General features: G+C 38.6%; 2 protein-coding genes across 5 annotated transcripts; one reads left to right on the top strand and one right to left on the bottom strand.

Annotated features, from left to right (window-relative positions):
- Positions 1 to 1169: 1169 nt before the first annotated feature.
- LOC110605765 (rop guanine nucleotide exchange factor 1) lies at positions 1170 to 5311 on the bottom strand. 4 transcript variants are annotated; one of them, XM_021744396.2, is made up of 6 exons: positions 4792 to 4932; positions 4387 to 4449; positions 4169 to 4285; positions 3368 to 3906; positions 1899 to 2255; positions 1170 to 1741 (listed from the first exon to the last, which is right to left on the bottom strand). In XM_021744396.2, exons 3-6 carry the CDS (start codon positions 4275 to 4277, stop codon positions 1382 to 1384), a joined length of 1365 nt encoding a protein of 454 aa, XP_021600088.2. In that variant the 5' UTR covers positions 4278 to 4285; positions 4387 to 4449; positions 4792 to 4932; the 3' UTR covers positions 1170 to 1381. The 4 variants fall into 4 exon arrangements, with proteins under 4 accessions (XP_021600088.2, XP_021600087.2, XP_043808924.1 ...); XM_021744395.2 differs by having other exon boundaries at positions 4387 to 4417; XM_043952989.1 differs by having other exon boundaries at positions 4387 to 4506; positions 4792 to 4928.
- Positions 5312 to 6012: 701 nt separating this feature from the next.
- LOC110606045 (prolyl endopeptidase) lies at positions 6013 to 10264 on the top strand. Its single transcript, XM_021744779.2, has 12 exons — positions 6013 to 6206; positions 6310 to 6529; positions 6623 to 6823; positions 6916 to 6986; positions 7291 to 7453; positions 7697 to 8290; positions 8407 to 8787; positions 8872 to 8947; positions 9019 to 9082; positions 9567 to 9702; positions 9873 to 9986; positions 10063 to 10264. Exons 1-12 carry the CDS (start codon positions 6097 to 6099, stop codon positions 10126 to 10128), a joined length of 2196 nt encoding a protein of 731 aa, XP_021600471.2. The 5' UTR covers positions 6013 to 6096; the 3' UTR covers positions 10129 to 10264.
- The last annotated feature ends 93 nt before the right edge of the window (positions 10265 to 10357 follow it).

Below are 10357 nucleotides of genomic sequence, written 5' to 3'. Positions count from 1 at the left end.
ATGTCAGGCTTGCTACGGGTCCCGGCGGCCTTAAGCCGATCTGGATCCTAGCGCCGGTAGCGGTCCGATTTTCGGGTCGTTACAATTTCGTTATCCAAAATAAAACCATGTTATTACACTTTTCTCATGCTGCAAACATCTGATTTGTGGCTTCGGCTTCTGGCCTCTTTAAAGATCCATCAATGAACTTTATCTTATTCTTGGATTGTAAAGCCATTTTTATGGCTCTGCATCAAGAATAGTAATTTGGTCTTGAGAAAATAGATGACACAAATTAAGGCAGAATTTTCATTAGGATGTAAAAAATATGGATTTAAAGGATTGGTGAATTAATCTGTTGTTTGGTTTTGAGGCTAATTCAAGAACCTCATATTTTGGTCTGCCATGAATGCAGTTGGAAGCAAGAAGAAGAAAAAAAAAAAGTTATTACTCTAATACCATGTTATAAAAGGGAACTTGACCGAAATAGAGAGATCAAGGCAAAATAAAATTGATTATTTTATTTGAATAGAATGTATTTATATATAGATCTATCGAGTATTTTGAAAGGAAGTATGCATCATAATGCATAGTTGTTGCTACGATAGAAAATATGTGAATTAAGAGAGAAAATTCTAAAATATTCAACCTATTTCAATCCGATCATTTTAGAATAGTTATTCGATCTGGTTATCTTGGAATGATCATCTGGTCATCCATTGATTTCAATTCGGTAATTTTAGAATAGTTGTCCGACCTGATTTCTAGTTTTCCGACCTGATTATCTTGAATAGTTGTCCAATCTAATTATCTTGGAGTGGTAGTCCGACCTGATCTATTGAAATGGTTGTCTAATCTAGTCTTCCAACCTAGTCATTTTAAAGCGGTAGTTTAACCTGATCTTCTGAAATGGTCGTTTCTATCTTTTCAACTTTCGTCTGATCTTAAATAGTCGTCTGACTTTTGGAATGGTCGTCTAACCTTTTATTTATCACGTAACACGAAGTGTAAGACAATTTCAATGCCCTTCGAAAAAGAAAAAAAAAAGGCAAGACGTTTATGTTGCATAAGAAAACTAAACCTGATTTAGTCGAATAACTATTGAAGGTCGAATAGGCATCCCCTTCATAAAGAGAATAGATATAATACCCATGTTTATATCATTTTCTTGTAGAGGAAACATTCAAGTCTTCGCCAACAAATGATTTAACTTTTTTAGCTGATCACATTTATTCTTTGGTTTCTACACCGACCAACTCACATCAATACACTGTTTGTTCTACTACCTTCTCTACTTATCAGGCTATAAAAAACTAGTTTTCAGATACAGCAAGGGGCAAGCTAGATAGACATGATTTAGATACTAATTCCTGAGCTATATAAGACAATTTCCCTCTTCATATTAGAAGGTTAGTTTCTGCAGGGTCTGAATGGGTGAGTCCTTTAGGTTGCTCTTCTTTGCAAAATGATGTCTCCTGGCACTGGAGATTCTAAGTTTTTTATGGGAAGAGTCAAATTTAGACGATAGATATGGAGAGGCAGAAAGATTTTGTTGAAGAGAAAAAGGGCTAGGTGATGCCCACTTATGTTTGAGAAGCGCACCCTCAGGTTTTCCTTGGTCATACAGAGTTGTTGACTCTGCTGCTGCTCGTTGCTTTGTGGCATCGTCCACATATAGGAGATCATCAATCCTTGCCATTATATTCAAGGCTAGTCTTCCCATTACCCTTGAATAGCTCTCAATGATAGCATGCCCTACATCCTGCAGTGAAGGAAAATTTTAGTTTATTTGTCCATTTTCCATTCATGTGCAGAAGTCGCATGTGGGAAAAATGTACGTGGCTCCTGATGACGAAACCAGGCTCTCAAACAGAAGCCAAAAAATATAACAATGCTTGGATGGTAAAATGCATAAATACCTTGTTATATTGAATCTTGTTCACGTCCAGAGTAGTCTGTGGGAGAGCAGGGAAACGCAGCCGTAGTCTCTGTAGAAGGGTCTCAGCCCGTCTTGCTAGAAGTTTACTCCTTTGTACTTCACAAACAAAGCCTTTAATCTTGCCCCCCCATGATGACTTCTTCCCAATTCTTGCATGAACTTTCTGCTTTTGAAGGCACTTTTTCTCCCAAATGTGTGCAGCTGCTTCTATTCTGTTTGCTATTTCTAAAGTCGAGTACTCTGATGAGAGGTCTAAGTAATCCAGAAGACAATCTGGAGAGAACCGATGGGCAGTTATGTGACGATATACGTTCTCATGCAAACAAGCTTCTTCGCTCTGAAAGATCCATAGAGGCCATGCAGACCAAAATTAGGAATTACATTAGACAAATCACAAATTAGAGACATCATAAAGAACAAGTCGCTGAAAGGGTCCTTGATAAGAGCAAATACAATAGCTTTTTCACTAAGTACTTCAGGGAGGTCATAATTTTGATCATCTGCACAACCATCATAAGTGAATGACAATTAAAAATGTCATAAATCAGTAGAAGCCATTGAGAAACTAAAACATACCAAAGAAATTGTAATTAGTAACTAGAAAGAAAAATGGACCAAATTGAAGCAAGTCTCAGATAAAAAAATACTTTAAAAAGATGTAGGATGATGGCTTGTGTTAAAAAGGGAACACTAAGGTAGGTGAGGCATCTCATAAACAGCAGAAGTATGATTAACACCTAAAGTAATTTTGGCTGATTTCAATCTCCTCTTCCGACTATGATAATAAGCAATTTCGGGTATTTCCCTTCACGCATATTGAATCAATAGAACAGATAGACAACCTTTTCTTCAATGGCAACATGTTGGAAAAAGCTATTGAATTTCCACTGTACCTTGGCCTCAAACTCTACCCTGCCTCGACACCTTGAGATAACAGGTTAAGATGCTAGAGGTCTTTGTACACCAATTTCAATGAGCAAATCACCCCAGAACCCATAAGGCATGAAGTACCTGTTTTCAGGCACATGGATGACTAAAGAACGTTGCGTTATGAAAAATTTTGATGCTCTCAGACTGCCAAATGGATCCCATGCTAATTATTGATGGCTAGTTCTTTGGTTGCATGTGTCCAGAAATTTCCTTGCACCTCGTGAGATCAGGAGCAGAGCTGCTCCCTGTTATGTAGCTTATTTAAAATTCCAATATGTACGAACTACTAAGCGAAAAAAGGAAAGAGGTAAACAGATGCAACAATGACAACAAAAGAAAGAGATCTTCAATCAAAGATTCGAAGTGATACTGCTGCCCACAAAGAAAACAAAAATAAGGACTCCTAATGACATTGTTAAGCCAAGATAAAACTTCGTTTGCATGATACTAGTTTAACATGCACAAGAGAGTCATCCGGCACAAAAAGAATTCCATGTGTCCAGGCCAATATTCCCATACCTTGGGCAAGCTCTCCAAGTAAGCATTTGGAATTTCCATCTCAGTTAATACACTGCTATTAATTGCCATGGCGGCCCTAAGGATCTGATTTGTGCATTCCCTACACTGCTGCAATCTCCTCCTTGCATCTTCAGATAAACCATTCTGGGGAACTTTAGGAAACGGAAGCCACCACTTCTCTTCCTGACAACTTGACAGCCTTGAAGAAGATGAAGAGAAAGGAAATGTTTCAGTTTCACCCCCACCAGCAACTATCACCCCATGGTCAATATAACGAAACTCAGAACTGCAAAATCCATCAAGAATGCTAAGCAACATGGTGTCAAGCTTCTTGAGTGCTGGAAGGTTCATAGATAGATCTGAGCGCGGTTGTGGCACCATAACCTCAACGGTTGCACCACTAGGGAGATCTTGCATTGATGGAACAAGCACTACAATGGAATCACTCACACATAAAATTAACTCCATCTCCCGGTGCCACATTGACTTTTTTTGTGGAGCTAGTGGTTCTAACTTCCATAGCTCCCCAAACACAGAAGCTGCCAAATATACACCAACACGAGCAGATGTACAAAGAAACATGAGATCTTAGCAATCCTTTTGCTTATGTGGATTTAAAAAATAGATGTAATGAACGTAGTAGATGCGTAATGAACGTAGCACATGTCATCTTTTTCCTTCTTTTTTTTTCTCCCTCAAGCAACCATAAGAATCCAGCAGGAGAACTGATGCAGAAACTATCTTCTTGAATTCAGATAAAATTAACACAAAGCAAAACTGAAAGAAGAGTAATTTACTAACCAGAGAGATCTGTAATGGCATTGGAGATGGCAAGAGCAGTGCAAACGCCCTTCCTCCCACCTGACGCGTCTTCTCCAAGGAGAAGCTTAGCGAATAGCTCCTTCATCATTTCAACCTCTGCAATTCACAAAAATGCCGTTCAATATAGCTTACAAACAAACCAATTTTGATCAGCACGAGATAGTATTCAATTTATGGTTCATTCTGCTCGCTAGTACCTCTTGCAACCTTGAGCTTTTAGTTCTTTCACTGCAACGAAAATGGTGTGATTAGGTGCGAAGCTTTTTACAGTTTACATGCCATCCAGAGTCAAGATCAGTTGTCCGCTTAAGTAGGAACTAAGCACAAGAAAATGTGTGGATTCACACTTCGCAACAAAATTTTTCTCCTCATATTTCTAAACAACCAAACAGAACAAACTAGAAGAAAAAAAATTCGGAACGCAATCGTTGGGTGCTGAGCCTACAATTTGTGAAATACGTATAAAAATTCCACCTACATTAATTATCCTTTAGAAAACCAAGTTGTTAAGAATCTCGAACAAACGAAGCCTCTAATCGAAACATAATCTCAATTAGCCAAGAGAGTGAGAACTTTAAGGGAAAAGAAAATATAAAACTAACCAGATAAATCATTGTCCGGTTTATCTGCCTTGTCCGTTGCAAATTTGACATGCCTGCCACCAACTACCGGCGGCATCATTATGGGAATCGGGGGCGGAGAAATGTCACGGTCAGAGAATTGAGGTCTGGCGAGCGGCGAAGAAGCGAAAGAAGTGGAGGCGCCTTGTTGATAGTAAAGCCTGCAAGAGAAGAAGCTAGAGGAACTTTCCGATTCACTCACATCCGCGCTTAAGCTGTAGCCGTCGAACTCGAACCGCTCGCTCAGTTGATCTAACTCATCCTCGGACGAAATACTCCCCATTGATAAAAAATGAACGAACAGTCACAATGAGTGTGATGAAAACTAGAGATGACGACCGTGGAATCCTCTCCGATGAGCAGATAGAACCGGACTGAAATCAAAGAAAAGAGTGACTGAGAGAGTGAAAAAGGGAGGCACCATTAAAGCTTTGAGTGAAGTCTTCTCTTCTCATTCAAGCGGGCGTTGGCTTTGATAACAGAAGTCCCCACTTCCTACCAAAAGAACCCAAAGCTGGTGCCTTTTCAACTTCTATGAGCTCACGTGAAATTATGGCACGTGAGTGGCACGGTCCAATTACTGGTGATGAGTTTTCATTTGAGTTGCATGCTTATTTGTTAACATTAATTTGCACCAACCGAATTGACTAGCTAATTTAGTTTCGCCAATAATCATCCGAGGAGGAAGAAACGATGTCGTTCACTCTCCTTCTTTAGGCAGAATCTTGACCCGATGAAAAAAATTTGAAGTTGAAGAAAAAATTTGCCATTATGGTTACAAGAAGCAAAAAGTGAATTATTCCATAAAAAAAAAAAAAGGATCTAATTGTTTATTTTTTAAATCCATGATAACTAATGAGATTTTTGGTTTTTATATTGCACATAAAACTTTGTGGCTACCAATTCTTTTAAGAATGAAAAGAAACATATTATCATACCCAACACTTGCTGGTATAAGTACAATGAGATTGAGGACAGAGACAGCCCGAGCCGTAGTAACCATCAATGGTAGTAGCTAAGTAAGTCCGAAACCATGGCGACATTGTCAAGGGAAAATGGCGCCATTTTGGAGACAAAACGCCACGTAATCCGCTAAGACGCAGACCTCCCCATGCTCCGGAGGGCAAACTGTCACCTTAAACACCGTAATTATGTTCTCATATACACGCCACGTTCATTTCCTTCTCTCTCCTTATATATTTGTGTTTTCCATCCACGTTTTACGAGCGCCCTCAAACTCCGCTGGCTCATTCGTGCAAGCAGACCTACGAATTCTCGCCAACGATAATGGGGTCGCTCTCTGCCGTCAACGGCCCTCTGCACTATCCACTCGCTCGCCGGGATGATTCTCTGGTTGACGATTACCACGGCGTTGAGCTTGCCGATCCTTATCGATGGTAAACTGGATTTGAATGGATATAGTGCCTTTTTATTAAAAAATCTTCATTTAGATTTTAATACAATGTGTTCGATATTATTTTTTCGTATTGGTTTTGGTAGGCTTGAAGATCCTGACTCCGGGGAAGTGAAGCAGTTTGTTCAGGAGCAGGTGAGATTGACGGAAAGTGTGTTAAAGTCATGCGATGCAAGAGAAAAGCTTCGAGACAAAATCACGAAGCTGTTTGATCACCCGCGATATGACGTACCTTTCAAACGAGGGGATAAGTATTTCTACTTCCATAATACTGGGCTTCAAGCTCAAAACGTCCTCTACGTGCAGGTAAATTTGTGAATCATCATCAATTTAGCAAAGAAGATTATTAGCTTTATCTTTTTTTTTTCCTTTCTCTTTAAAATTCTACAATTGATACAGGGTAGTTTGGATGGAAAGCCAGAGATGTTACTTGATCCCAATGCTCTTAGCGAGGATGGAACAGTCTCATTGAACAAGATTTCGGTGAGTGAGGACGCTAAGTACTTGGCTTACGGGCTTAGCTCGAGTGGGAGTGATTGGGTCACAATCAAGGTTATGCATGTTGAGAACAAGAGAGTCGAAGTTGACACGTTATCTTGGGTGAGAGTTTATTATTATCTTCTGCTATCGTTGAGAGAATTTGAGTATTTTGATAGTTATGGGTTTTTTGTCACATGAATTTGTTGTTACAGGTTAAGTTTTCGGGGATTAGCTGGACCCGTGACAGCAAGGGGTTTTTCTATAGCCGTTACCCAGCTCCCAAGTATGTAATCGCCATCTCATTTGAATTCCACAATGTCAATTTTGGGATAACAATTGAGAGAACATTTCTTATATACTGTATAGAAATAAAAATTATCAAACAGATAGAAAGATTGTTATTAATGGCAATGAATGAGACTCGGTTAGAAGTTTTGAATTCAGCTATTTAGGTGTAGGTTGAGACAAATGATTATGAATTCAAACTGGATTCATGTATGCTGGATTTGTTTGTGCAAGATTAAGGAGATGGTGTTTGGCACGCAATGAGAGTGATCTTTTTTTTTTTTCAAATTTTATTTCTGCAGAGAAGGAGAAAACTTAGATGCTGGGACGGAGACTAATTCTAATCTTTACCATGCACTGTACTATCATTTTCTGGGCACAGATCAATCTGAAGATATACTATGCTGGAGAGATTCTGAAAACCCCAAATACATGTTTGGAGCTAGTGTAACAGACGATGGGAAGGTAAGCCCTGTTTTGTATTTTATCATATTCCTTAGGCAAATAATATTTGATGAAGTGCTTTTCAATTTAAGGCTTCATCCTTTATATTTTTATCATAAAAGAATCAAATTTTCAATATTATTAGGAGAGTCATTATCATCAAGTCTTGCTTTAGTTCATGTTTATGGAAGTGGAAATAAATACTCAAGGGCTTCTATTTCTAATTTTCCAAGTGATTTGATTTTTTTTTATGTTGTTCTACAGTATCTTCTGCTGTACATTGATGAGAGCTGTGATCCAGTCAACAAAGTATACTACTGTGATATTTCTGCATTTCCCGAGGGCCTTGAAGGTTTCAGAGGAAATCACCTGCTGCTTCCATTTATCAAGCTTATTGATAATTTTGATGCACAGTATCAAGCCATTGCAAATGATGAAACCTTGTTTACTTTTTTAACTAATAAAGATGCTCCTAAATATAAGCTAGTCCGTGTAGATCTGAAGGAGCCAAGTATTTGGACAGATGTTGTCCCAGAAACTGCAAAGGACGTCCTAGAATCAGCATGTGCTGTTAATGGTGATCAAATTATCTTAAGTTACTTGAGTGATGTCAAGCATGTTATACAGGTGAGGGATCTGAAAACAGGATCCTTGCTGCATCAATTACCGATTGACATTGGCACAGTTTATGGGATATCTGCAAGACGGAAGCATTGTACAGTATTTTTTGGGTTTACTAGTTTTCTTACCCCTAGTATCATATATCAATGCAATTTAGACACTGAAATTCCTGATATGAAGATATTTCGGGAAATTAGTGTGGCAGGATTTGATCGCACAGAGTTCCAAGTGGATCAGGTGACTATTATCTTTGTTTACATTTTAGCTCATTAACTTTACTAGGGAAGATCTCCGCATCCCTTCCTATGAAACCTGATGTGTTACCTATGTGATTGAATGTTCATTGTTTCCAGGTTTTTTTTCCTAGCAAGGATGGCACCAAAATACCAATGTTTGTTATGGCCAAGAAGAACTTAAAATTGGATGGAACACACCCATGTTTGTTATATGGATATGGTGGATTTAACATTAGTTTGACACCATCATTCAGTGTCAGTCGTATTATTCTCACAAGACATTTAGGTGCTGTTAACTGCATTGCAAACATTCGTGGTGGTGGAGAATATGGTGAGGAATGGCATAAAGCAGGCTCACTTGCAAAAAAGCAGAATTGCTTTGATGACTTCATTTCTGCTGCTGAATACCTTGTATCTAATGGGTATACCCAACCAAGTAAATTGTGCATTGAAGGTGGAAGCAATGGTGGGCTGCTTGTTGGGGCTTGCATAAATCAGGTGGAGAATTTATTCATTTGCCTGACTACACTTTAGTTCCATCTTTTGCTGTAATTTAATCATGTTTGACATTATCTGTGGCAGAGACCAGATCTTTTTGGTTGTGCTTTGGCTCATGTTGGTGTTATGGACATGCTGCGGTTTCACAAGTTTACTATAGGTTAGTTAACATTCTCTGTCTATGGTTTTCATTTCTTTTGCACCATGTTCTAACTAGACTTCGTTTTGTAGGTCATTCTTGGACTTCTGATTATGGCTGTTCGGACAAGGAGGAAGAGTTCCATTGGCTAATTAAGTGAGAACAAATTACTATCAGAATGCAGTGTATTTTCTTACTGTATTTCCTTGCTTTCCATATTCAGATAGTTTAAAAAATTGGGTCTGTTTATTATTATTTATTTGATTCCCATTATGGTTTCCTAGTCCTCTGGCAACAATCACAAGAAAGAGATGTTCTCAGTTATCATTAGTACTAGAGTGAAGAGAATCCTGTTACATAACTACAGAGGTATTAGGAAAGAAGGCTGTAAAACCGTTACTATTTAATCTGAAAGCGCAGTCGGGTTTGGTCTTGACTGGCCTGGAGCTCTTCTGAAGAGTTCTCATCTGATGCATCCATGTCATCTCAACAACGAATATGAACTTGTCATACTATGAATTTTTGAGCTGATAAATCTACTTGGAGGTTAAGTTTCAAATGCATGTTAGCATGTGAAAGAAGTCCTACTTTGGCAAATATCTACAATATTTTTTTGTTTCACCTTGTTTTCATATTGTAGATATTCGCCACTGCACAACGTGCGAAGACCATGGGAACAACATCCTGATCAACCGTGTCAGTACCCATCCACCATGTTACTCACTGCTGATCATGATGATCGAGTTGTACCATTACACTCGCTAAAGTTATTGGCGGTTAGTTCTCAAATAGTAATAATCGTATTTGCTACATTGATCCATATGCTATAAATGCTATTGCAAATTTGCACATATCAATATACCTTAAAGTTCCCTCAATGGTTTAGTCGCTGAACAAGCACTTTTGCATCTGCTTAAACTTTCTCGCACAAAAACGTCACTTGCAGACTATGCAGTATGCTTTGTGCACTAGTTTGGAGAATAGCCCACAGACTAATCCAATAATTGGCCGCATCGAGTGCAAGGCTGGACATGGAGCTGGCCGTCCAACAAAAAAGATGGTAATAATGCTTAGATTGTAACTTGCTTTTCGAGTTCTGCGTTTGCCTTACTTGTGTGTTTGACTGTTCTGAACAGATTGACCAAGCTGCTGATAGGTATGGTTTCATGGCAAAGATGTTGGGTGCAACTTGGAACGAGTAGCAATGTAAAACACTGCTTGAAGCTAGGAATCATTTGATGTTCACTTTACCAAATCTCCCCCTTTTTTTATTGAAGGTTGATAAATATAGCAGCTTACCATTAGCCATTATTTATAAATTCACAGACATGTTTTTTTTCCCCATTTCTTTCCTTTTTTTTTTCCTGTTTAGGTTGGGAAATAACCTGTATCATTACATTGTTCTCAATTTTTATTATTCATAAAGATTGA

Source organism: Manihot esculenta, chromosome 18, assembly GCF_001659605.2.
Source record: "Manihot esculenta cultivar AM560-2 chromosome 18, M.esculenta_v8, whole genome shotgun sequence".
In the NCBI taxonomy this organism is placed as follows: domain Eukaryota; kingdom Viridiplantae; phylum Streptophyta; class Magnoliopsida; order Malpighiales; family Euphorbiaceae; genus Manihot; species Manihot esculenta.
The sequence above is the reverse complement of the archived record's forward strand: the minus strand, read 5'-3'. Positions and strand labels throughout refer to the sequence as shown.

Coding starts and splice junctions, on each gene's coding strand:
- LOC110605765 (XM_021744394.2), bottom strand. CDS start 5,092: ATGGGGAGTATTTCGTCCGAGGATGAGTTAGATCAACTGAGCGAGCGG. Junction 4,286..4,791: donor ACCGGACAATGATTTATCTG/GTTAGTTTTATA, acceptor TGTGAATTGCAG/AGGTTGAAATGATGAAGGAG. Junction 1,742..1,898: donor ACAAGATTCAATATAACAAG/GTATTTATGCAT, acceptor CCTTCACTGCAG/GATGTAGGGCATGCTATCAT.
- LOC110606045 (XM_021744779.2), top strand. CDS start 6,097: ATGGGGTCGCTCTCTGCCGTCAACGGCCCTCTGCACTATCCACTCGCT. Junction 6,530..6,622: donor AAAACGTCCTCTACGTGCAG/GTAAATTTGTGA, acceptor CAATTGATACAG/GGTAGTTTGGATGGAAAGCC. Junction 9,703..9,872: donor ACTCGCTAAAGTTATTGGCG/GTTAGTTCTCAA, acceptor CGTCACTTGCAG/ACTATGCAGTATGCTTTGTG.